At 36.6% G+C, this 27,143-nt stretch overlaps 4 protein-coding genes and 1 long non-coding RNA gene across 6 annotated transcripts in view; 3 read left to right on the top strand and 2 right to left on the bottom strand.

The window, feature by feature from the left end:
* fbxw5 (F-box and WD repeat domain containing 5) overlaps positions 1-2,512 on the bottom strand; it is a 13,525-nt gene extending 11,013 nt beyond the window's left edge. The window contains exon 1 of the mRNA XM_016480605.1: positions 2,366-2,512. The gene's annotated coding sequence lies outside the window, so the exon portion shown is untranslated. The remainder of the gene's footprint in view (positions 1-2,365) is intronic.
* Positions 2,513-2,555: 43 nt separating this feature from the next.
* LOC107684386 (uncharacterized) lies at positions 2,556-3,592 on the top strand. Its single transcript, XR_001633848.1, has 3 exons — positions 2,556-2,653; positions 3,250-3,330; positions 3,418-3,592. It is a non-coding gene; the product is annotated as an uncharacterized LOC107684386 (long non-coding RNA).
* A 1,121-nt stretch (positions 3,593-4,713) lies between these two features.
* alad (aminolevulinate dehydratase) lies at positions 4,714-14,553 on the bottom strand. The gene is made up of 12 exons (XM_016480638.1): positions 14,394-14,553; positions 12,026-12,148; positions 11,825-11,875; positions 10,349-10,445; positions 8,365-8,500; positions 7,534-7,617; positions 7,330-7,418; positions 7,186-7,241; positions 6,960-7,047; positions 6,611-6,697; positions 5,344-5,473; positions 4,714-5,161 (listed from the first exon to the last, which is right to left on the bottom strand). The coding sequence occupies exons 2-12, from the start codon at positions 12,142-12,144 to the stop codon at positions 5,103-5,105; spliced, it is 996 nt and encodes a 331-aa protein (XP_016336124.1). The 5' UTR covers positions 12,145-12,148; positions 14,394-14,553; the 3' UTR covers positions 4,714-5,102.
* A 585-nt stretch (positions 14,554-15,138) lies between these two features.
* On the top strand, positions 15,139-16,669 carry tmem203 (transmembrane protein 203). 2 transcript variants are annotated; one of them, XM_016480637.1, is made up of 2 exons: positions 15,139-15,174; positions 15,722-16,669. In XM_016480637.1, the coding sequence occupies exon 2, from the start codon at positions 15,939-15,941 to the stop codon at positions 16,359-16,361; it is 423 nt and encodes a 140-aa protein (XP_016336123.1). In that variant the 5' UTR covers positions 15,139-15,174; positions 15,722-15,938; the 3' UTR covers positions 16,362-16,669. The 2 variants fall into 2 exon arrangements, with proteins under 2 accessions (XP_016336123.1, XP_016336122.1); XM_016480636.1 differs by lacking the exon at positions 15,139-15,174 and adding an exon at positions 15,184-15,326.
* A 1,726-nt stretch (positions 16,670-18,395) lies between these two features.
* Positions 18,396-27,143, top strand: part of tprn (taperin) — a 28,172-nt gene continuing 19,424 nt past the window's right edge. Inside the window, exon 1 of the mRNA XM_016480604.1 lies at positions 18,396-20,542. Within this exon, the coding sequence (XP_016336090.1) occupies positions 18,584-20,542 (1,959 nt within the window). The 5' untranslated portion in view covers positions 18,396-18,583. The remainder of the gene's footprint in view (positions 20,543-27,143) is intronic.

Genomic DNA, 27,143 nt, shown 5'->3' with positions numbered 1-27,143 from the left:
ATGAGCTTTGTAAACATCTACGTGTTTCAGAAAGGCGGGGCATAGAGGAGAAACAATAATGTACATTATATGGAAAATAATGTGTTTTTTTAACCTTAAACAGCATAAACACATTGCATTACATCAAATAAACAACAATGTTCTTTTTAGCAACGTCATATGACCCCTTTAAATCCTCCGATCCTGCCAAACTGGCTTTTGCCGATTCAAGTGTTTCCTGGACACATAAGTCTAGACATCTTGTCTTATTCACTTAGTTTGGCAAATGTTTAGAATTTGTTTTTTTAAGATAATAAATAACTGAGGGTTTGTTTACACTTGGCAGGTTTGGTTAGGTTGAAATGTACTCTGGTGTGATTGCTCTGTAAGTGCGGTTCATTCACCAAATAATTGGATCAAGGCCCACAATCGGTCTCAGTCCACTTCGAAATGAACACTGGTGCAGTTCGACTGAAATATGAAAGTAACATAGACTAAAGAAGAAGTCTAAATAAACAAAAACGTGTTACATTTCAGTACAGGTGTCAGAACTGCCGTCTCCTTGCAGCAGATTTTTGGTGTGTGCAACAGAGGAATTCCTGGTAAAAATGCTGCCTTATGTACACATACAATAAGCAAATTAACCCAGCACACAGCATGGTTTTGGATGTTTGGTAAGTTCTGTCACAAAATATGTCATCAAAGCTGTCCAATCAGGCTGTGACCTTATCCTTATGCCTTTTGTTTTGTATCTTTCGGTTCTGTCAGTTTTAAAAAATGTAAGTATGAATGCAAAACGAACCCGAACTACAAGAGTGAACATGCCTTATACAGAAGCAGTTTCTTACATAATAACTACATAATCATTAGGCTACAACAATTAAAAACACAATGCAGGATATGCATAATTTATTTAAAATAACTGAAATGCAATTATGTTTAATTATTATTTTGGACAAATCTGAACCCTTCCCAGTGGAGCTTTGAGCAATCTTGATCATTACATTTGGACTGTTGTTCTAAGAAACAAGAATGCTCAAAATGTTTATATATGTCCATATACCACGTTTCCTATAGAGATCAATGAGCTAGGACGGAGTTGTGAGATGAGATACTGATGTTTTCATGAAGAACTGTATAACCCAAATTTATTGTGCACCATGACACAAAGATGGTCATCATGGTTAAACCAAGTTAAATAACAATACCAATACAGTGGTTGCATTTGCAACTGAAAATGACTAATTACTAAAATACTACCGACACAAGTGACCTGATGAATACATCTAAATAGTCAGAAATTTACATATTTGTTTTGGGTTATGTCTAACAGTATTTTAGGTGTTAACAATAAAATAATGCATGTTTCTCACTTGTGAAAGGTTGTCTGTTACATAAAAACGTTTACTAATTAAACAATTTATTAAACAAGCTACTTTACCTATTGATCACTATTGTTTCCTACTGAAGACAGCAGTACAATGTTGTTTTAGGGGAATATTTAAAAATAAATCCACCAAATGGTGGCATTTAATGGTTGACTTGATAATAAATAAATAACTATCTTTCAAGAATAGCCTACCTGTAAGTCCATCCACTATAGTGGGTAAAAAGTGTGGCTCACCCCTCTCATTTCTCTATTCTAATTTAAGATCTGACAGCTATAAATTATGAGTAACACAATCTCTCCTTCTCCACCCAGATGTTTATTTTTAGAGTTTTTTTTTTTTTTTTTTTTTTAAGTAAATGTAAAAAGTGTAAATGGAAACTAGAAAAGTATCATATTTACAAAATATCTTAAGCCATCACTTTGGAATCTGTATATTGATTTTTACTGATCTGAATCAATTAATCTAAGAGCTTTCAGCACATACAGGATACTTTCTTTACACATAAAAATAAATGAGCATGGTATGCATACCCTTAGCTGATATGATGGAATAAATCTATATCGTTTTGTCAGTATTTTTTAAGGGGGAAAAAAAACAGCATTCATACTAAAGCTCAAACTTATAATTTAGTCAATTTAGACATCAAACTAAATATCAAAATGTAAAGTTTGATCATGAAATATAACTTGGGTATAAATAAATAACTGTACTTTTTGTAGGCATGCAGTTATACAGAAATTCTGGGTTACCAAACAAACCAAGGTTGTCTTATTTATTATCATTATTATTTGTATGACTAACATAGAACGTCCAAATCAGAGCAGATTTATAAAATAAGATATATTAAATGCTATTTTCTAGCAGTTATTTTTTGTTAGTAGCTAAAGCAGCTAATAGCATAAGCTAAGCTCATTACCAAAGCCCAGGATAAACAAATATGGGGAAGCTTTGCTAAAGTATATTTCAGATAAATGTTTAATTAAATTATACATTACCTGCCAAAGGCCACAACCTGTGGAATACGTAGCAAGTTTATATCTAAGGAAAATATATCATGCTCGATTTGTTTCAGCTCCGCTTAGACGACTAGCAGTAGCACAATCCCTAGTCCACATTAATCGAACGTCGATTCGATACGTGCTGGAATAGCCCAGGTCAACATAGTCGATCACAGAAGATGTTTACGTCTGGTGTTTTGTAGGATGTCTCAGGTACAGTAGATTATTAGAGGATCCATTTGGATGAGACTGAGTCAGCTATGTTACTATGACTGATTATGAGAGGTAAGTTTAACCCTAAAATTAGCTCTTTAGCTGTGTAATTATTTTTCGGCTTAATGATTAAATACAGAATTTTGATTTTGAATTAAATTATGTACGCATGATAATTAAGGTGTGCATTTAATGAATATGTAAACAAACTACTAAGAATTTTATTGGATTTTGATTAAAACATTTATGTTAATGTCTCAGTCAGAACATACATGGATAAGAAAACTGACACTGGTCATATCACTTTACATGAACAGGATCTGTAAGGTAATGGAAAAAAAGCCCAAAGCCCTGTAATTATTTTTGGTTGTTTAAGTCCTAATAGATGTGTCATATATATCAAAACCTCACTAAAACTTATTGTATCGTCCTTAAGATTGTATAATATCCTTCCAACATATTCCAACAGGAAACCAGTGCATACCGAGTTTTTGTTTGTTTATTTATTTATTTAGTGTAGTCAGGATTAAAAGATCTAGAACTCTTACTTTAATGCAACAGTTCTATCCGTGCTTCTTTCTCTATTAAATGTAGATGTAGTAGTGCTAGTATGAGCACACAGTTGCTTACGTGTTTAGCAATGTGAAGTATTATTTATGTGCTCTCAGGGCTTTCTTATCTGGCTGAGAGGTTGGCTTCATGTATTACATCCTCAAAAAGAGCCACAAACACAGGGTGACATGCTAACAGTAAGTAATATATGGACATTACTTTACAAATAGTTAAAAGGTATTCAGATAAGATTTTAGGTACTTTTAAATTCTTTTCTTCTGCAGAACAGCAAGCTTGGTCAGTCTCGAGGGCACCTCTGCCAAGTCACCCTTCCTCACTCAGTGTGGTTCCTATATAAGCAGCACTTTTTAAAACTCTGTTAGGAATTAAAACGCTTGTTCTGACAGGACCACTATCGTCAAAGATGACTGACAATTAGCATAGTTTGGATTGGCGGTATGGTTCTGTTCTGGGCAAGAACTCCCTGCGCATCCATGCAGCCTAGCATGGATAAGAGCAGGGAGAGCAGCGATAACCCCCCACCCAGGGTAAACAGAACAGAACCAACATGAATGTATTGCAGATATCATTAAAGTTAAAAAATATAATGTACACATTTAGAATTAGTCTGATTCAAAGGAGAATCAGAAGGCTGAATCCTGACTGACAGAGGAGGAGTTGCGGATGGAGGAGGGTAATTAGCTATTGAGCAATGCGAAAACTGCTGATAACACTGAGGGACCTTATATATGAATGCTTAGATAGGTGTCGTATTCCCATAGGTAGATGGGGATCAGCTGAGAGTCAGCTGATGCGAGCTTGACTAACGTGACCTGCCAGAACTAACGCTTACGCTTGATATAAATCCATATTTCCAATATTTTTCATATACTGACATCAATGATGAATTGCCTGTAAACTCTATGTAGGGGACGGGCATTTCTGAAACCTGTTCAGTACAAAAAGCATAATACAAAGCTGAGTGGTCAATAAGAGACAATGTTCCCACATGAACCTATAATAAACAAATAATGTTTACCATGACTCTAGCTTTATTCCCATCTTTTTGGTTATAAACAGATAAACATTTTGCAGATGCACTACATGTAATGCTTAAAATGGAGATGCCAACAGAACATATACGGAACAAAATTATAAACGCAACACTTTTGTTTTTGCCCCCATTTTTCATGAGCTGAACTAAAAGATCTAAGACTTTTTCTATGTACACAAAAGGCCTATTTCTCTCAAATATTGTTCACAAATCTGTCTAAATCTGTGTTAGTGAGCACTTCTCCTTTGCAGAGATAATCCATCCACCTCACAGGTGTGGCATATCAAGATGCTGATTAGACAGCATGATTATTGCACAGGTGTGCCTTAGGCTGGCCACAATAAAAGGCCACTCTAAAATGTGCAGTTTTACTGTATTGGGGGGTCTGGGGGGGTCCGAAAACCAGTCGGTATCTGGTGTGACCACCATTTGCCTCACGCAGTGCAACACATCTCCTTCGCATAGAGTTGATCAGGTTGTTGATTGTGGCCTGTGGAATGTTGGTCCACTCCTCTTCAATGGCTGTGCGAAGTTGCTGGATATTGGCAGGAACTGGAACACGCTGTCAAATGTTAATTAATTTGAAAACTAAACATCTGTAATTACAAACCTAAGGTCTATTTTCAGTGTTATAGATGCACATTAAAATGACAACAAATCTGTGATGTACTCAAACACATTTAGGAAATAAATGACCAATTTAACATCTGTAAAAAAAAACTAAAGCTTGCCAAAATTTAAGAACTAGAAAAACTAAAGCTGACTGAATATGTTTATAACTAAATATATAAATCAAATAAAAAAATCCTGGAAAAAAGTTGTAGATTTTTGTAGTAATATCTGCTTAGATTTATTTCTAATTCCATTTTCACTCTCTGGGTGAGACAGTACATTTGCTTTTATCCAATTACCCAATTACTCTGTTAACCATGTGAGCAATTGTGGAGTGTAGTAGGTGATAATGATGTCAGCTCCTGAAAGAAAGAAAATAGTGTGATGAAATATCATCCATTTTTGAGGCATTAAAAAAGAAGATTTAAAAGACACCAAGGTCTTGCCCAAAAGCACTACAATCTTTATATTTATACAATTTAGGAGAACATGGCCTCAACAGATTAACAAAAATGTACTTTATCTTCCATGTCCTCCTTCTCACCTGCTCGACGGAAGGCAGTCATAGCCTCCATAACTGCAGTGCGCAGGTCAAAAGCTCCAGCTTCAGCTCCATGCCACAACATGGCAAACTCGCCTGATACATTGTACACCGCCAGCGGATGAGTAGGGTGCTGATGGGAATCAGAGAATACAAAGGTATTAAGATTAGCAGAAACATTAGACTCACTTTATGAATTACATCGTTTAGTTTTTGCTGCAAATTGTTTGGGGTGCTTTGAAACACTTTGCTTTTGGAGGGCTACTGCTCGGAAGAGTTCAGTTCCAATCTTCTCCAACATACTTTCCTGGCATTTTAAATGAATTGAATTTCTTCAATTCTTAAAGAAATAGTTCAGCCAAAAATGAAAATTTGCTGAAAATGTATTTCCATCAGGCCATTAAAGATTTAAATATGTTTGTTTCTTCATCAGAAGAGATTTAGAGAAATGAGAATCCAAATAGCTGATTAACTGTCACAACTCCAGTCCAACAACTGATGTCTTGTAAAGTGAAAAGCTGCATGTTTGTAACAAAAAAAATTATCATTAGTCCATAATACGCTAATAACACTTCCTCCAGTGAAAACGTCTATCCCCTTTTGTCCTCTAACATTAAAATTCAGACATATTTGTTTAGAACTGTTTTTGCTTTTAAAACATGCTTGATCTGTGCATGTCTCTCCTGATTCAGATGAGATGACTTGCAGAGTGCAGACACTCACACGTTTAAGAATGCATTTTACAACCAAAAATAAAAAATCAGTATAAGGGATCTCCAAAGATGATGATTCAAAAACCACACAAAACAAACATGACCATAATCCATGCGACCCCAGTTGATGAATCAGTCAGTCTTCCAAAGCAAAACGATACTCATATTTTTAACACTTTTAACTATAAAGCACTGCTTCAGGTCAACGGTCATACGCAGGCTCATGAGTTCATGATTGATGTAAACATCAGCACATTGTGAAGTGTGACATAAATGCTTTCTGAAGCTTGTATGAGACGAGTGACGTGGAAGTCTTGTTTGCTTTGTGTGGTTTTTGAAATCTTTGTTTGTGTTCATCTACAGAAAAAAGTCATATACATCTTGGCATGATGGTGAGTAAATGATAAGAGTATTTTTATTTTTGGGTGGAATATCCAAAGTGTCCAAATACTTTTTGGCACTGCTTTAAATTTCTACAATGTATTTTCTACAAAGATTTTCTGAGCATGAAGAAAATATTATCTGAATATATGATGAAGTGGCAAAAAAGTTAATACCTTATTCTTAACCTCTCTCACAATATCAAGGTATGGTAATCCAGGTTTCACCATCAGCATGTCAGCACCTTCTTTCACATCCCGGTCCTACCAGCAAAGAATCAAAACCATATATTCTAATACTTCACTTGGAGCATCCCATACAATAGAAAAAATGCCACAGGTCTAGTCAAAGTGCCCATTTCTGCAGTCAAAATGTAGGGTCCTAGATTGCTACATCAGTACTATTATAGTAGTTCAGATTACATGTTTAAAGGGACCTTTCAACAAGATCATGTTTCAAAGGAAATGTGTTAACACTGGAAAGAAAACGGTGTTTGTCAATTTCATTTCAGTGATATTCTCTTACACAGGCCCGCAGTGCTAGTCCTCGGGCACCCGGGGGAAGCTGATAACATCGTCTGTCTCCAAAAGCAGGTTTAGATTGAGCAGCATCTCTTCAAATGTAAAGTAAAGAGAAAATTTGGTTTACAAAGAATAAACTCATCCTGGTGTTTTCATTACCTGTAAGTTTATAAAAACTACTAAGAAGGTCCACTATTGTACTCTAAAGGGAATCATTAGAAGTACACTACCTGAATGGCCCATAGTAGCAAGAGGCAAATTTAGCACTGTAGCTCAGCACTGACACCTAAGAAAGGAAAAAGAGATTGAGTCAGTCTCTGCTGTTATTTGATTTAACTCTATTGTTTGCTCCCAGAAGTGTGATTTCTCTCAACCTTGTTGCCAAAATCATTTGCGATTAGTGCTTGCTTAATGGCTGCAATTCGTCCATCCATCATATCTGAAGGAGCGATAATATGGCAGCCTGGGGGGAGAAAAAGTGTGACCTAATGTGAGAAAGATGGCTTCTGTAGAACTATTATTCAAAAATGCACATACTATGTGTAATTGGCTACAGATATATCGAATTTAGGACAAACCTGCTCGAGCATAAGCCAGAGCTACTTCAGCCAACCTCAAACAGCTTGCAGCATTATCCAAGCTGCCATCTTCACGCAGGATTCCTTAAAGGTGCCACAGAGAAAGTCACAACTCATACACTAATTATTCATTATTTGTTTATGTTTAAAGGTGTCATTTGCTGTTTCACTGGTAGTTACAACAGTGGTCTTGGGCTTCATACTGACACCTATCGGCATGGATGCAGCATCATGCTTAAGTAATGCTTAAAAATGTCATTGCAAATGAAAAAAAGAAATTATAATCAAGTAGTGTTCAGATGGTCATGTGATCTCAACATGGCAGCCACCATTATAGGGAGTCTTCATCTCATGTGAAAGGACATTTTAAGTGTTTTGTCAGAAGTACTATTTGTTTAGATTTGCACAATATCAGTAGCATATTGTTATCAGCCAATATTAAAGATTTTTTTTATCAGTTGATATTGAATATTTAAATTATTAATGTTAATTTCTCCTATTTTTACATTTAGATTGCCTTTGCCATGATCAAACATTCCCTTAATAATAATAATTTAATAACAGTTTAAATGTATTTTTAGAAAATCTTAAAATTAATATATATTTTTTCATACTGTACATTGTTTTTATGCCTAAATTCACCTGATGTATTTTAGTTTTTAATGTTTTAATTTTCATTTACTGTGACAAAATAGAACAGAATTTTAATATTAATTTTTTGGTTGTGAGCCATAATATGAAAATAATTACTTGTTTATCAGTATCTGAAATTTCAATAAAAAATGTAAAAAAATTAAAAATTATGTAAACAGATCCAGTACTGAAACTAACCACAGTGGCCATGAGAGGTGTAGGGGCAAAGGCACACATCACAGGCCAACACAAGATCAGGGAATGTGCTCCTCAGTTTCTTCACAGCCAGCACTGCAGGTGTGTCATCTGTGTCTGCCCCAGAGCCGCTCTCATCCTGAGAAAACAAACAAGAAGATAAGAAAACAACATTTAATCAAGGGCTGTCAACTGAATGTGCTAATTTAATGATTTAGTTCATTCATTTAATTAGTTATGGAAAAAATTACATTAAAATTTAGGGATGCACCGATACCGATACTGGTATCGGGCCCGATACTGCGCTCCTGTACTTGTACTCGTACTCATAAAAATGCCCCGATACCAAAAGCCGATACCACACAACGTAAGTAATTAATATAATGTTAAACATTCAATATTCACACCTGTATAGTGGATGTGCGCAAGCTGATAACCAGAGCGCGCTGAGTGGATTGAGCGCGCGGCGGCACAGATGCGCGAGCTTGTTGAGTGAATATCTCAGACATCACTGGAAAGTCTGAAGTTCGGTCGGATATGTTAAAAGCAAGTACTTGGATTAAAACTAAATCGTAAATATAAAACAAACAAAAATGATAGGGGCAATCACTATAAACAACATTTATTTTAAACGTCAAGCTTACACAACTTTATTTAAAGCAAAAATGAAATTAGCAGACTGTGTGAAATGCGCTAGGCTATAAGTGTCTCTCTCATTCTGCACTAATACAAACGTGTGCGCGCTGCGCATGTTTAGCTTGCTTTAAAGGCCAAAGTATACTTTTTACTCCTACACGAGGGTCCGCATAGTTCGTCTGACGCAAATTACATCACCAAAATTGTACGCACGTACTCGTATAATGTATAACGAGTGGTTCCCTGCATTATTTTAGGAAAACTTCTTATGATTACAGTATTGAGCTGCTCTAATGCACCATTAAAATGAACAGTGAAAGTAACAAAAGCTACTACAATACATTTTAACAGGTATAATTGTGTAAATAACTGAAGGAAATATCTGTTTGATAAATGAAGCCAACTAACATGATTCATACTATTATTATTATTTTGTTTCTGTACCCAATATTTAAAAAAAAATTAAAATGCTGTAAAAAACACAGGTATCGGTATCGGCGAGTACCAAAAATGAAAGTATCGGTCTCGTTCTGAAAAAAATGCATCCCCATTAAAATTATTAATACATTCAAAGGGTCATGTTTCCCTCTGTTAGTTCTCACCAGTTTTGAAAAATGCTGCGGAGTGGAGGGGAAGACACTATTTCACTCTCACTGAGTTAACAGCATCACAGCATCCCTCAAATGCATGCTGCATTTCACTATGGAAAATATATAAGTGTGCTGTACCCGCGTTTGACATAAGGCTCGTTTGACATAAGTAAAATCTGTGCAGAACCATTAATCACAGCGAAATGCATGCCGGTTAGAAATGTGAAGATATTTTGAAGAATGTTGGTAGCCAAATTGTTTTGGTTACCATTGACTTTCATTGTATGAAAAAAATAAATAAAAAATACTGAGACATTTCTCAAATGATCGTTTATGGTCCACAGAAGAAAGTTATACAGGTCTGAAAAGACAAGAGTAAATGCCAACAGAATTTAATTTTTGGATGAACTATCCCTTTAATACCCATTTAAACCCCACTAATCTCACTACATTATTTATGAAATTGTAATTCCAGTGTAAATGCATTCATGCTACATCTATGCTGTAATTTACGGTCTGTAACTATATCTAAATACCGATTCAGATGCAGCTTCTGAACAAAATAAAAAAATCATGGGCATTGTCGTCTAAAATGTAAATAATAAATTCTATATTGAATCAAATAAAATATTTCTTTCTAAAGATACTTTTTATAATGTCTATTTGATTATCTATTTTGATGATTTAATCACATCTTCATTACATACTATGACTTAAATTATTGACAGCAATATTTTGAAATCATTTAACTTCTCACCGACCTTCGCAACTTTTTTAGGAACTCCAAAAATCAGCACACACTTCAGGCCTTTATCCACAAGGGGACGAAGTAAACCCTCTATCTTATTAACACCATATCTGAAATAGACACAAAAAACATCATACGTCATATCTTGACTAAGACATCTTAACAAAACATTGCCATTTCTTATTTCTATATATGATACACCAGGGCTATTTGCATTCCTAAGCACAAATTTCAGGATATTACCCGTTTTCTTCTAATAGCAGCTGCGATGACATGATGACTTAGATAGAAAATGGGACATCCTTTACTAGAGCTGCCATATTGGGCGTTGCAGTTTTTCCTATTCACAGTAATATGGATGAACCATTTTTGTATACATGGTCTTTGATGCAAGTCACAATTTAGCAAATTATTTGATCAGACTGCCAATAGTTAATACATTTTTTAAACACATTTTAATGCATATTGTTGTTTATTACTAAATGGTAATTGCTGCATAATGTGCATTGTTTCACATAGTAGTAAGTTTTAAAAAAGTATGCAATAATGATAGTATTTCACAATCTATATTACAGTACATGACAAAATAACCAGACCTCACACTGACCACTAATGCAATGCAAAGGGGACTAAACTACCCAGAATAAACGGATCCTTGGTTTATCTCTGTGCTTTGTTGGCTAGCTCCAGCTCCACCCTGCCTGAATCTTATCTCAGACCACCAGCCCAAACTTGACATGCATACTCCATCTTTGTTATATCAATCATACACATCTTGAACATTTAAAAAATGTTCACATATTGTCCATAGTCTTCCCTATAGTCTCTTACTGTTTGTAGTGCAAACCTTATTCAAATCATCAAAATTAAGACAACTGAAAAAGAAATGATTAAACTAATATATGAATGAATTAATGGGATATACATTGTACTGTATATATAAAAACATAAGTTTATCAATAACTACAAATCAACCTCTGGTCCCAAACTAGCTACCCCCTATCGAGTGACAGCTTAATTTAAGTTAAAATTCTGGTACATTTTAATTTTATTAGAGCCTTTAACCTAATTTGTATATTTATTTAATTCCTATGTTTATTTAATGTGTATTTTAAACAGTATTCCCACTATGTGCCAAATTTTTATAATAGAGTCTGATGTCCTGAGCTGGACAAACAACACTTTCTAAAGGTTAAAGACCTCTTGATACTTTGTTAAAAAAACAACAACAACAACAACAACAACAAAAAAAACATTATTTTGTACAGTGCCAATTTTCTTTTAAATGATTTAAACAGATCATAACAGTCAAGTCTTATACACATTAAACTCCATTAGTAATCCATTAAATAATTGTAACTATGGTAACAGATAGTTACAGAAGTAGTAGTACTCAATTAGACTGAATGGACACAAAACAGGAAGTAACACTGTAAACTAAAAACGTCTAAGATGAGAGAATATGTTTGTTGACAGTGAAGAAGGATACCTTGTTTGACCAGGTAGACTTGCAATTGGTTCCACTGCATCAGGACTGTCACTGTTAAAATCAGTTAGAGAGAGAGACATAATAATTCAAACATACAAACTGACAAATAGAAACTTTAAACAATAACATAACTCCTGAACATCCTGATACCATCATCCAAAAAAAAAAAAAAAAAAAATGTATATATAGAGAAGACATTACGTAATGAAGACAGGATAAATTAGGTTATCTGGTCTAAGGTCTGAAGCACAGGTCTGCCAGTATCGGAGAGTGGGGTGAAAGTAACCGCTGTGTAGAACAGAGTCTGTTGGCTGTGTCATTGTCCTGTAGATTCAAATGGAAGACAAACACTTACTGACACAATCTATGTAACTGCAGAATTATGAATCATAGCTACATACGCTACAGAAAAAAAAATATATTAATCAGTTTCTTTCCCAGTCTTATTTACCAAGGCCCGTATTTATCAAGCCTCTGAGAATTACTCTCAAGAACGCTGCTAAGAACTGACTTAAGTGTAAAAAAATTCTTGTCTCAAAGCTGCGCTTAAAAGTTAGTTATCAAGCATCTCACTGGTAATTTAAGCGAAGTGTAGGGCTAAATCTTAAGTGTCAGTCTTAGAGTTGATTCACGACATTTTGCTGTGCCACAAACGGGATTTTGGATGACGAAATACGCATGGACCAATCACTGAATAGATTTCCTTAATTAAGATTATTCTCAGATAAAGTCACATTGAATGGTTAAATTCCTAATAGGGGAAAGGACAACCTTCAACGTCATCACAACCTTCAATTTAGGGTTGTGCCGGTAGACGATAGTCAGTTATTGATACAGTGTAGGTAGCTTCACTGATTATAACGGGAGTGTTTTTAAAGAGCATTATACTCGCGCTAGACTGAAGTCAGTTATGATGTTTTTTGGTCATGTAAATATTCTTTGCTCGTTTCTGTTTGAATAACTGAGGAAATGTAACTTTTATTAACTGCTCGTTGTCAAACATTTCAAGAACATTCTTCCTCTCCTGAAAGATTTGCGCATGTCTCTGTCTCCTCAGCGCCATCACAAGCCCCTAGACCATTGACACTCCTAATTGAGATTGTAGATAGAGTGTCAATGGTCCATTGGAGAGATAGGTGGCGGTAATGCACTTATAAGTCTGCGATCCGCCGTAAAGCAAGAAGAAGAAGACACCTCACGCGCCGGCTGAAGAAGAAGAATATAAATACTGTTCAGTTACTTGCACAGACCGATCATTTCGTGTCTTTACACATCAATGTATCATCACGAGCCACAGGTTTTAATTTGGTTTTGTTTGTGTATGTTTCATTTCTCTCAAAGCCGTGATTCCCATTCACTTCCATTATAGGACTGACAGATTGCAACGGTTTGAGTTAAAAATCTCAGTTTGTGTTCTACTGAAGAAACAAACTCACCTACATCTTGGATGCCCTGGGGGTAAGCAGATAAACATCAAATTTTCATTTTTGGGTGAACTATCCCTTTAATGAATTCTCAGCACTTAAGACTAAAATGGCACTTTGAGAAGCTTGATACATACGGCCCCAGAAGAAAAAAAAAATCCCTAAAACACAATAAATTCACCTGAAAAGCAAAACTGCAATATAAAGCATGTTAAGGCTTGTTTTCAGGTCTCATATGTGAAACTGAGTAGATTTTTCTCTTGCGTAAAAAAAAATACAATAAAATAAAATATCACTATATTTAATATTTTATTTTCTGGAAGTGAAACTAATAATTTTTAATACATTTAGACATCTTTTAAAAAATAATTATAAAATAATAATTATTAAAGCCTAAAATTATTAAATCATTATTTTTATTTAGACTTTTACATTATTAAAAAATAATGATAATGACAATAAACTATTAATTTTGGGAAAAATCAATTAAAAACTTGATTCGTATTATAGCCATACAACAGACGCAAGCATGCAGAAATTCTCTCTTTGCAGACAAGAAACATTAATTCTTCACCTGTTTAAGAAACCATATTTAAATCAAGGTAAATCTTCTTTTGCACATAAAAATTATATACGGTCAATCAATTACCTACTCAAACAAAAATGATATGTACAGTACATGGTATACTTTTTAAGTGTTTTGGAGTTTGGATGTAAACTACGTAGCACCAATCTGACACCAGTGAGTGTAAAAAGTACACTAATAATGGATTTATGTAAATTAAACAATATAATGGTTAAGCAGGAGACCTTAATAAGCATGCATATTTCATTAGGTCAACTCATGACTAATTTCCCATAAGTGCTGAAATGTCAATAATCATGAAACAGTTAGGCTAAACAATCGTTTCAAAAACTTTAAGGAGCAGTACTTACATTACACTCTTGGTCTAACATCTCTAACGATACTGATACGAAACATTTGTTGACAGGTTTCTCTTAGCTAATAGTGATCGTCCTTAACACTGCATAATACTGTATAATGTAAATGTTACAGAAACCTGAAGCTTGTAAAAGGCATAATAATTCAAGCATTTCATAGATGACAGACGGCATGTGAAATTATACAACTGAGAAGAACTTACTTCGTGCTTAGTCACCGCTAATGGGAAACCGTAAATGACAGAGATCTTGCCAACTAAAGTGTTGCTCCTCAAACCTCAAACGCACGTGCATTTCATTCAGAGGAAAATGTTGCAAGCTGTCTTCGACGAAACTCGTATTCCTCCAGGAGGCGCTTGGTGGCTCAGGAAGGCAAATTCTTCATCTACCTACAATCAAATTTCAATACGGTTTAAAGTATTATTTGGTAAATATTTAAATGTCATGCTCTTGTTCCTGAGATATAAATAAAAACATCTTCCTGCAAGCTTTATATAATGTTCAATCTTTATCATCAAATCACACGAGCAACCCTAAACAGCGCGGAGTAAAGTAACAGGGACCACGTGATAGCGCTGTCTAAGTTTTTTTTTTTTTTTTTTTTAGCGGTGAACTTGAATGATGCTTCATAGAACCTATTCAGCCAGAGAACAGAACATACAGAGTTAGAAATATGAAAATGTATGTTTATAATGAGTGCCTAACTAAAAGAGCCTGGGACAGATAAGCCCCGCCCATTGTATCATTCCTCAGTTTCATGCTAGTAGTCATTCTGGCGCGTAACCCTTTTCTGTGATTTCATTACTCTTTTTGCCTCTCGGCCTCCGTAGAAAATAAGGATCTCACGATATTTCTCTCGACTCGAATTTGAGATCTCGCGAGGGATGGCAGTAATACGCCCAGTAGCGTCTACACTGCCGGAAAGATATAAGAAGAAGAAGAAGAAGAAGATCTCGCGATATTTCCCCGGGCTACTGTTGGAAGGTAAATAGCTCATCTCAGCTAGCTTGTGTAATGTTTTCATTACAGCTGCTTATCCACCGCTGTCAACCCACCCGTTCATTAGTGGCCCTTTAAAAATGTAGCTTGCGGTAATATATTTGTCTTCAACCATCACTGCGAACGATATCTGTCAGGTAAAAATTTATTTTTTCAGTAAACTATTGGCACATTTAGTACTCGTCATCATATGCTAACTGACGGCTCGCTTGTTTACACTTAACTTACACGTTCAATTCCGCAAAATGATGGACGGCAATTGACTAATAACATGTTTATCTGCACAGTGTTAACCTGGATTATGATGCATATTAAGATACAATAGATATGATGTTGGGGATAGTGAAATGAGCTTTACTGACGTCTGTATTGATTTAAATGTTAATCATATGGTCACAGAATACAGTCAACCATGTTTCTGGACAATGCGACTTCATCAGTGTACAATTGTACCATACAATGATTTCCAAACTTGAACTGTAGTTGCATTGTTTTTGGTCTTGATAATGAGGTCTTTTTCTTCCTTTTCCAGGTTTTGACAGAGAGTCAAATGCATCAGAAGTCAGAAGGTGGACCTGGTCCATCTCAGAAAGAGCATGATGCTGCCAAAATAGTGAAACACTCCTCAGTGGAGAATTTTTCATAGACTTGAATACCCATTAAATGCTTCTCTTCACTCCCAGTTTCTTAGGCTAGTGTTTTGATCTTAGTCTCCCCAGTAAACAACACTAAGTGGTGTCCCATTAATAATGCTGTTCTCCCTGCGAGAGCTGGTGCAATGGCTGGGCTTTGCCACGTTCGAGCTGTTCCTCCACTTGGGCGCGCTGCTGGTCTTCAGCGTGCTGGTGGCCCTACACATGGACGTGGACAAGCAGACTCTAAAGATGAGCTGGTGGCTTGTCTTCTCACCCTTGTTTGCTGCTGATGGCCTCAGCACTTACTTCACAGCTATTGTATCCATCCGCCTCTATCAAGAAGGAGAAAAGCGGCTGGCAGTGCTGCGCTTGCTGTGGGTGCTGACAGTGCTCAGCCTCAAGCTGGTGTGTGAGGTGCTGCTATGCCAGAAATTGGCCGAACAGGACCAGGCAAGTGATTTGTGGTTCGGGCTTATCGTTTCCCCACTTTTCATCCTTCTGCAGCTGCTCATGATTCGTGCTTGTCGTGTCAATTAAAGGACAAACCATCTGCACACATGCCAGTGGACTTACGTGAATGAAAAGGACTCCTGCAGGTGTCATTCAAACCAGGAGTGAATCGTTGTGAACTGCAACATCATTGTGAACTTTTTTTTTTTGTATTCAAATGGTTCAAGCATGTGACCATGGCATCATAAACAGTGTTTATAAAATGTGCTGATTTTGATCATTATTATAGTCTTTAAGTGCTTTGAGATATTTCGTCTTGATTTTTTCTGAATACTGTCAATAATGTTGCTTTACCTGTGTTATTACCTTTTATTGTTATTTGTACAGTTGTAAATAAACCATCAACATTCAACACTCTTGATCTTCCTTGGTTTGTTATGACCATGCCTTGAAGTGACCTAAATGTATTTATTTATTTAGAAAAGTTAGTAAGATGTTTGATGTTTTTGAGAGGAAAATTCAAAGTAAGCTGATGTGTAAAAAAAAAAAAAAAAAAATGTACGTCCTATAATAATCACTAGATTGCACTACAGTTTTAATTAAACCTGCTATTTCTTATTCGTCTCATTATAGGAGCTCCACTCAGGACAAACCATTCAATTTAATTAAGTATACATTTACAAATAGTTTTTATGATGTTTGGGTTGCAATTATATCACTAAAGAGCAGCTAGTTTCAGATTTATTACCCTTACGGATGTAGTGAAAAATGTTTTCTAAAATATATAACTTCTAAAGAGAAATAAGCTCTAATTAAAATTAACTGTTAAAGTGAAAACAATATCCTATCTTAAACTAAAGGTATAAATGACATCTATATTAAATATATAAGATTAAATCAAAAGGATAATATTAATATAATAATAAACCAAAAGGATAAAGAACATCTAGTAAACAACCTTCCTATTACTTATATATAAATATATAAAAGATATTAGAAACAGAAAACATTTCTTTATTTTCTGTTAGCAAGGCTGTGTTACTGTTAACAATAAGCCATGTTATTTTTGGACTTTGCGCTTGGTTTATGATAGCATAACATAATTTCCTTGAACACGTTTAGAAATTTTTGAAATAATGAAATGTCTAAGTGGACATGCATTCCATTGTGGCTGTAAATGGCAACAACTGTACTAAAGGTCGTACACCCATATCTTAAATGAACTTTTTTTTTTTCCTGTTGTCCCTCCCTGATTATGAGGTTATCTAAATTTACAGAATGCCCAGGTGCATAATAGGCTACAGGCTAAAGTCTATAAATAACTTGACGCTCTGTACTTATGATGTCTTGCTATAATCTTTATTTCTGTGCCCTTTAATTCATCTGATTAAAACTGGATTATGAGAGTGACGAGGACAGTAGTTGTACCACACCATCACATGGCATTATTCTACCTTTTATTCAAATTCCTTGATCAAACATACTGTTTTTGATCGTGTCAGTCACCACAGTATTTGTTGCATTCGAAACACAGTAGGCCTGCTATAATCATATGTATTTGCACTTATATTTATTTATTTTTGTTATATTTATTTTCATTTTCATTTCATTTTTTTCGGATTAAAACTGGATTATGACAGTGACAAATATAGTAGCTGCACCAAATTTTTTAAAATGTAATTAAGTTTTCTTACATTTTATTTCTTATGAAACCATTATGTAAAATTTATTTCAATTTACATATTATCTATATTATTATAATACAACATTTAAAATAGGCTAGATAATTTATTAAATGCAGAATTATTTTTTATTTGCCAAGTGTGCACAAGCACACAAGAAATGAATATTTAATTTTTTGCTTCCTGTGATCTTGCTCCAAACAGCTCGCTGTTTTGCCAATTCATAACATAAACCAGAGGTCACCAAACTCGGTGACCCCTGACATAAACCATTCCTAAGTAATGAAAGGGTTAAAGATATGAAATGGGCGGGACTCGCTGTGTTTGACTGACAGGGCTCGCTTTAATTTTCACAATAGTAGAAAGTAGGGGGCGGGGCATATGTTGAAACAAAAGGTGTGCCTCAAGTCAAAATGACCAAATGAGGTGTCCACCCTGAGACGAAAATCTGACGTCACTTTCCGAGGGCGGGGTCGTGTCGGTAGACTGGCACATCATCATCATGCAGGATACATTGTTGAGGCTGCAATGATGCACGAGTACGAGTAAGAAGAGGCGCTGCGCTGCAGGTACAGCGAGAGATTATTTGGTTTCACACGTATCCCTATAAAACCTGTTTCTCCCATAATGTCGGGCGGGGATCTTCGCGTTCTTCGCCAAGAGCCAGGGCAGGAGAGCCCGAGGATGCCGGCCTGGAAACGCGAGATCCTTGAGCGGAGAAAGGCGAAGGGAGGTGGAGCAGGTGCCGAGTCCGTCGCATCTCGACTTAACGGCGAGGTATCGGGCAGCAAATGCAAGGATGATATCACCGGCGCACATTCTAGCATGAACTCTACCATTACCGCTGCCAAGCGCGCGACCAAAAGCCCGGATCTGTCACCGGTGAAAACAAAAGAGCACTGGCCATCCGCGGACCCGAGCCGCACGGAGGAGAGAACGGCGAAAGACAACAGAGCGCAGGAGAGCCTGGTATTGCAAGAGAGCTTGGGTCCGCTGCAGGAAAACCCATTCATTAAACTGGAAAAAGAACGCAAGAAGCGTCAGAGCCAAGAGAACGCCGCGCGACCTGTTCAGCACATCCTCGAGTTATACGGCAGCGTTCCCGGGATACGGACTATACGCGCTGAGAATATCATTATCATTGAATCCGACCCGGAGTACTTTTCGGAAGGATGTGGTTTGAAACATGCATCGAAACTGCAGCAGAACGGCACGGTGAGCGGATATAGCTCTCTCAATGACCTGTTGGACCGAAGAGGTAGTCCGGTTACTGAGATACGCGCGAAGGAAGTGGTCATTTACGATACTGCACTTAGTAAAAGCGAGGAGAACCTCAGCACGCTGGGACGACCGGCTTCCTCCCCGCTGGAGGGGCAAGGCAGGGTGAGTCGCATGCTACAGAAATTTGACAGGAATTATGGCAAGCTGCAGCCCAAGTCACGCAGCACGGAAAACCTCCTGGACTTGGATTCCAGTCCTATCAGGCCAAGCTCCAGACCCAAGCCAGATGTGGTGCCAAAATGCCCAGTATCTCCGCAAGCCGGTTCTTCACACAGTAAGGTCTTCCAAAATGTCCAGTCTTCCATGAGCAATCATCACACCTCTCCTAGTGGCTCAGAGAGCAGTTCACCCGTTTCTGGATCCCCTCAGCTAGTATCTTCTGCACGGAGACGTTTCGAGGGGAGTGGGGGACGAAGTGTCACTGTGTATCCCAAGGAGGACACTGAGAGGTCTCCATCCAAGCCTGTTAGAGAACGGGACTGGGACAGCACAGATGGGGCCTCCAAAGCCAAGGTGCCATGCTCTCCAGAGAGCCACCGTGCCCGTGCCGACTGTACTCCTAGCCCCACATCACCCCCTTTATCGCCCAGTTTTGAGATCCGCCCGTCCCCTCACCCGGATCTTTCTCTTCTTCCGGCCGGTGATCTACAGGCCCGTGCACTCGCCAACTTGCGACTCCAGTCTCGCAATTCCTTCACCGTCATTCCCAAGAGTCGAGCGGCCATTTCGTCACCTGGCAGCACCGCCCCATCCAGCCCTGTCCTTTCCCCCCCATCCCCACAACCCCTGGTGGGTGTGGCAGCTTTAGAGCCCGCAGTGCCAACCCCCTCACCTGCTTCTTTCACACCCTCCACACCAAAGCTTACAGAAAAGGTGACCATAGAAGCCAAAACAGCGTCTCCGCAACATACCCCACCTGCCACACCCACCTCTCCTGCCCCAGCTTCTCCACCCTCAATTGGCTCACCCGTCAAACCAGTCCCATCTCCGGATGATAAGCTGCCTATCACAAACATCGATGATATAGTCGTGGAGCCCACGCCGCCTGTCCTGAGCCCTGCGGTACAGAGGCACAAAGGAAATACATTTACAGTCGTTCCGAAACGGAGGCCCGAGGCCCAGTCTGGCCCTGCTGAGACCCCAGAAGTTGTCAATGAATCTCAGAGCACACCACAGGCCCCTTATGCCCATCTGGGAACCCTGATTAAAAAGCGTTACCCTGCTGCAGAGGAGATAGTGGTCATTGGGGGCTACCTCTCTCTTGGGCGATCCTGCCTCTCGAAGACTGGCTCAACAGGAAAAAAGGTAAATATAGTATCATATTTAAGCATAATATCTAATGACACTTACAATGATCTTTGTTCTTCATTGGTTTTTTAGTTACTAGACATGTATTAATGAATGTCTTTATGAAGTGGCTTAGTAGGTATAGTTTACCCAAAAACAAACATTCTGTCGTCATTTACTCATCCTGATGTCATTCAAAACCTGTATCACTTTCTTTCTTTTGTGGAGCACAAAAGACAATATTAGGCACTCCCAGTCACTTTTCATTTTCATTCTGCCTAATATCCCATTTTGTGCTCTACTGGAGAAACAAAATTATGTGAGTTGTGGCACCACATGAGGGCGAGGAAATAATGGCAGAACTTTCAATTTTAGGTTAACTATCCTTTTAAGAAGAATGAACTTTTTCCTTTCCTTGGCAAGTGTCTTTATTAAATCAATTATTATGTTCTTAATGAGTTAAAAATGACTAATACAGTTTGTGTATAGGTTTGTTTTTAGGTTTGAAATTTGTGCAAATACACAAAAAAAGGCTTTATAGATGTTTTTCAGATAGTTGCTGGGTGCTTATGACCTGTTCAAAGGTTCACTGTATTCTTAACCACTGCATCATTCAAGATGTGTGAACCCAGCTGTTTGGATTTTCCACACACATCTCATAAAAACAATGCAAGACCAAACAAGCTAGGCCTATAACTTTGTAAGGGAGATTCTGTACTGTCCATCATATTTTGCAAAGCAGAAGTAAGCTATTTTCTATGAATGTGTGAGACTTCTGATTTATTATTTATTAATAACTAGAAAAATAACAAAGTGCATTAAACAGTAAAACTATCTGAGCTACAAACCAGTGTGTTCCTGGTTATGATAATATAAATTATGATAATTAATACCAACTTGCAACATCATGCAGCATAACGCACAAATAAATCAGGTGGATACAGCGAAACCCATTTGGATAGCCACACCAAAAAAATTCTGAATATTGCATTAGATAACAGAATATCATAACAAGTGCCACTAAAAAAAAAAAAAAACCTGTATAAGCACACTTGAAATGATGTACCATTCATAATAAAGACAAAAGTTATCGGGATGCTTACTTTGTGGATGATGTTTATACTTAATGTGAACAACACCTGTGCTTGCTCTGCTATGGACGTGGATGGAATGTGTGGATTTGATGAGAACTGACTTCATACATCCACTAAAAATAAACAAAACACCAGCTAAAATGGCTCAGAAAAGTGTTATTTCTTAGAAAACAACAGAAGCCACTTGGTTTGATATCTAAAGAAATGACATTCACAAATGTTGAAGGGCAACTTGAAGTACAGTACAAAACTATATAAATCAATCTAGAAAATGCTTAATGCAAATAATATAGAAAATACCGTTTGGGGCTATGTAGTTTGTGCCCTGTTATAGACACAACCAGGGCTCAACAATGTGCTCAAATTGCAACTTAAATTTATAACCAAATGTAAACCGCAGTAAAGAACTTGCCAGAGGAGGTCAGGTGATTTACGTAGGAAAATGAGTCATGTGTTCTGTTCGGAGTCAAGTCTCAGAGTTACTGAGGTCTAATAAAGGTCTTTTAGATCTCTTGACTGTGAATCCTGAAGGGAATGTGAAATGGCAAACCTTAGGAAACTGGTTTAATCTTCCCTTCAAAATGTTTGAATTACTACTATATCTGCATTTTGCTAAAAGGTTACATTTGAAGCCTTTGTTTTTTGTCCATTTTATTACATATGAAATATGTAGGTAGGATCTGTAATTTATAGAGCGGATATCTGTCAATATGTGTTACTTGCAAGGCTATACTTGAGATTTGTTTGACCTGTTACATAACATGCTGCCATTCACAGTCAAAATCGATCTCAAAACAGGAAACCAAACAAGCAGCAACGATCTGTTTCACTTCCTCTGCATAGTGGTTCTGGCAAACAGTCATGGACTTTTTACTGATTAATATCAAACTAGGTTTAGATTCATATCATGTGTTAAAAGTTGGGATGCTTCCAGATGTTCAACTTGGTCAATTAGAGTTTTACTCGTTTTTTTTTGTTCCCTATTTTTTGTGTTAGCTTTAACACTTTTAGCTCTAATGCTACTGGGGATGAATTTAGAGACACTACTTCTCTGCAAGGTTTTTAGATCGCTATCAGCTAGTTGTGTTAGACTGTCTGCACAGTAAACTCTCTCTGATAAGCATCACTTCTACCAAAAAAGCAGCACTTTTGTACTTTAACAACAAATGTCAAGAAAACGACTGACTTTCCTGTTATTGTTTTCAGTCATTATGCATAATCCATATAGGTTTTTGTTTATTGTGTTCTAGGATGATTTGTGATGCTAAAGTCTTGCACCTTTGTTGTTTTTAAGACACTGTGTCAAGTTAAATGTAGTTTAATTTTTCCTTTCGGTTGAATATAAACCTGCGTCCTGTGTCTTAAACCCTTAAAAAACATGTCTCTTTACTGTGTAGTGGACATCACACTTGAGGGCCATTTACTATAACATTATAGTTACTATCAGTGTTGGGAAGTAACTAGTTACATGTAACGGAATTACGTAATTTAATTACAAAATAAAAGTAATTGTAATCAATTACAGTTACTAAGAAAAAATGTGTAATTAAATTACAGTTACTTATGAAAGTAAGGATTACAAAGGGGGTTACATCTGATTTTTTTCACACACACTCCCACATAAAGATTTAATTGATTTCTTTCATAAATTGCAGTGACAGCTCTAAAATATGAAACACCAATGTTTCAGGAGTTTAGAACATGCTTATGATCTATCCTTCAGTTTTAACTTTTTAACAAAACATGCCTTAAATTGTCCCTCATTCAGAAAGCAGTCTGGAGTAAAATTACTTGCGCAGACATAAATGAATTTAGGTGTATTCGGTGGTGCATTACCATCAAAAGCAAAATTAATGCACTACGTCCTCAGTGGGTCTGATGTCGGGAAAAAATGAACACTTATGTTCTTCTACATCACAAAACCACAAAACACCTGCATCGCTTACAAGACATTGTCGCTACAGCTGCTCGAGCATGGAGAGAATGATGGACTTCGTACAACTGGCTGAGGGCAAAAATATGCTAATACGGGACAGTAAGTCAGCGGTCGTGGGAGGGGCCTGAGCAAATATGACATCATACTGCTCAGAAAATTAAAACGGCTTGGTAATTGTGAATGTTTAGGTTTTTGGGCATTAAAAAAAAAGGAGTGAATGGATTTTTATCATTGGATAAATTAATTAACAGTGCATTGAAGGAAACAAAATAACTAATAAACAATTAACAATTTTTGTTGTTGTACTGGTACAACAGATGCATCACATTTACTAATTCTATATAATTTACGCCTAGTATCTAACAAATACTTATTTAATTTATAGGGTGGTTGTGTGGATGCAAACCATACATTTTGTTATTAAACAAAATTAAAACCATGTAAATCATGTAAAAGTGAATTTTGCATCCAATGTCTCCTTTAAAATTTAAATTATAATCTTAATTCAAGTGATGAAGGATTTCGAAAGTCTGACAGGAATCAGTGTTGACTGTTGAGTACTACTGTAAGGTTAACCCTGCCTGGTTTATGTTTGAAAATGATTAACAGTTGAAAACATTAGAAATTTTGAAAAGTAATCAAAAAGTAATCAAATGTAATCAGTTACATTACTTTAATAAAGTAATTGAAAAGTTACACTACTTATTACATTTTAAGTAGGGTAACTTGTAATCTGTAACCTATTACATTTCCAAAGTAACCTTCCCAACACTGGTTACTATAACATTAACTATAACTATAAAGTGTTAATAAGCATTCTAATTTCATGAGAACAGGGAAGTCCGAACCATAGCTATAAGTAATGATATCAGTTGATGAATGACAAAAGCATGGACAGTCACAACCCACGTGACTTTAAAGAGCTTGAGCATTTAAAGTTGCAGATGACGTAACTGCAGTGTGCAGAAACAACGTTTTCATCAGATGGTGTGGATGCTAATATAGTTTTTGTTATAGTCATTGTGCTTTGTGTGGATGGGCCTCAAAGACATAAGGTACACATCACTGACATTTTCTTGAATTACCTCAATTTGAAATGCATTTGTGGGCACTCTTGTACACTTCACAATGTAGAAAGGCTTCAGTCTTTTTGTGTACATTTGAATCAATAATGAAATCTTGCTAATTGATCATTGACAGAAAGTTGTGCACTCCTTTTTTGACCTCATGTAACTAACAGTGTTGTTGCCTCTCCTCTGTGAAACATCCAGCCGGTCAGGCCCATTTTGGGTTAGGTTATGTGCTGCTTTTGTTCTCGCTCTCTGTTGTATATGTAGGTGATTGTTACGCATTTAGGATTGGCTCATGCCACACCTTTGTTTTGTTGGGTTTTAGAGGTTACACTGAAGCCCTTCCTGGTCTGGAGCTTGCTGTGTCCGTGTGCATCTCGGTTTCTTTCTCTCTCTGTGTTGGTTTCAGTTGGTCCACAGTCTTAATTTCAGCAGCATTGAGAAGGGTGTCTTTATGGCCTACTTACTCCAAAAGCTCTTTATAGTCTTGAGGCCAGGGCTGTGTGTGTGAGAGTATCCACAAGTGTAAAAACCCAAATTGGTCACGTTTTTCCCAAATCGTTCAGCCCTAAAAGAATGATTCGCCATTAAACATGGTTACTTATTATTATTACATTTTCCTCAATAAACTTCTAATTTGCTGCTTATTAATAGTTTCAGAATAAAAAGATGCACGCCCCAACACAATTGCCCTAGAATGATTAATTTCTTGCAAATATAGCTATTCAGGTTTAAGTGCTTTTTTTATGTTGTGAACAAAATATCGTAATGTAACATTGTCAGTTTTCTCTGACATTATACAGCCCTTATAATGAAACATATGTTATTACATAGTTATAGTACAGTCTGTTAGCATCATGGTCTAAAACAGCCTGAGAAGCCTGGCTGGGGTCTGTCAGGGCCTTTATCTTAAGTGAGCTGTGGTTCAGGGGTTTGTACCAAAATCTCACCAATGCTCTTAGCATATTGTCTGTCCAGGGTCAGCTCATTATGCTTCGGGGCTTGACTGAATCCTGCTGTTATGTAGAACAGTCATGATGAACAGACCTTTAGATTTGCCTGTGCCTTGAGGTTACATCTTTATTGAGAATAGAGCAATGAGAGTGAATTAGTTCAAGAACCTATCTATAGATCCAAGTCTGTGCTGAACCATGGTAAACATGTAATGATAAATATAATTAAAATGAGCTGATTGAGTTTCAGACTGAAAGCTCAGATGACTTTGGCAGCAGAAGTATGTGTGTGTAGCTTAGTAAGGCCTGATTTCATGGGAAAGATTTTGCTGAATCGGATGCCACATTTACTCTGTAATTATGCTATGAAAGAATGTGACATAGAATAGGAGATAATAGCCTTAAAATTTGTGGATTGTTGACTGGAAATGATAAAATAGCAATTTGTCTGATAGTGTCTATTTTAAATAATGCTCTGTTCATCAAACATTGCATTAGTAGAGTATACAAGGATCCAGTCAGCATACAGAGAACATTTGTAAGTGGATCTTTGATCTGAAGATGAAAATGCTCATTTTTATAGTGTGTACACAGAAAGTTAATATTATTAAAAGCCTGAGACAGAATATGTCAGGGGATTTTCGTCATGGTTTAATATATTAGCTTTTATGTCTTTGCTGCTCATTCTTGAAGCCCTTGAAGAAGGAGTGTTTTAATGAACCACTGAAGGTTTAATATGACATGGCCCAGCTTTAGATGTATTGGCATATGTGTTGGTTGTATAACTCACCGTCTCTGTTTGTCTTTGAGGCAGTTCAGAGTGGTTTTATTAGTGTATTATTCACTTGTAGCCACAGCCTTTCTGAACAAGGTACTTAAAATCTTACCTATACTTGGGTACACTTACCACAATAATTGTGGCCATGAGTATGAATGACACAAATCGTGTGGCTGGTTGAGGAGAGGTGTGGGTTCACTTTTCTAAGCAATCAGACTTACGGATAGTTCACCCAAAAATGAAAATTTTTCTGTCAACATTTACTCACCCACATGTTGTTCCAAACCCAAAAGAGTTTTATTCATCTTTGAAAGAGAAATTAAGATTAGGGATGCAACGATACCATTTTTTCAGAACCGATCCGATACCAAAAATTCGGAGTATCGGCCAATTCCGATCTGATCCGATACCGGCGCATTTTTTTTTTTTTAAATCAATGTAGAATTTTTATACTTCTGTGGGTTCACCTGATCATCACTCTTGTTTGTGTTAAACACAATCTGCTAAATATAGACAACTTAATTCTAATGAAAAATAACAAATGAAACCATATATAATCATAATCTATGACAAAAAATACTATTATAAACTAGGTTAGTGGATAATTCAGCAGCAAAAGTTATTCTAGAAAAAGCATGTGTGCACAATAATTTTATAAAAACATTAAACTAAACTAAACATTTAGTGAAACGACATTATTTAGTAGGAAACAAATAAAAGTTAATAAGTGTAGGACAAAATCGGGTAAAATGTTACACATTGCTCTTTGTATTGTTGTAAAATACATT

This window comes from Sinocyclocheilus anshuiensis, unplaced genomic scaffold (assembly GCF_001515605.1).
Source record: "Sinocyclocheilus anshuiensis isolate Anshui unplaced genomic scaffold, SAMN03320099.WGS_v1.1 scaffold29, whole genome shotgun sequence".
In the NCBI taxonomy this organism is placed as follows: domain Eukaryota; kingdom Metazoa; phylum Chordata; class Actinopteri; order Cypriniformes; family Cyprinidae; genus Sinocyclocheilus; species Sinocyclocheilus anshuiensis.
The sequence above is the reverse complement of the archived record's forward strand: the minus strand, read 5'-3'. Positions and strand labels throughout refer to the sequence as shown.

Bases quoted from the DNA above. Each gene is read 5' to 3' on its own strand.
- tmem203 (XM_016480637.1), top strand. From the start codon at position 15,939: ATGCTGTTCTCCCTGCGAGAGCTGGTGCAATGGCTGGGCTTTGCCACG.
- alad (XM_016480638.1), bottom strand. From the start codon at position 12,144: ATGACACAGCCAACAGACTCTGTTCTACACAGCGGTTACTTTCACCCC. The intron at 8,501-10,348 runs GTCGGTGAGAAG...TTGTTTTCTCAG, and splicing joins TTCCTAAAAAAGTTGCGAAG to GATGAGAGCGGCTCTGGGGC. The intron at 5,162-5,343 runs GTGAGAAGGAGG...TCTTTCTTTCAG, and splicing joins GACTGCCTTCCGTCGAGCAG to GAGCTGACATCATTATCACC.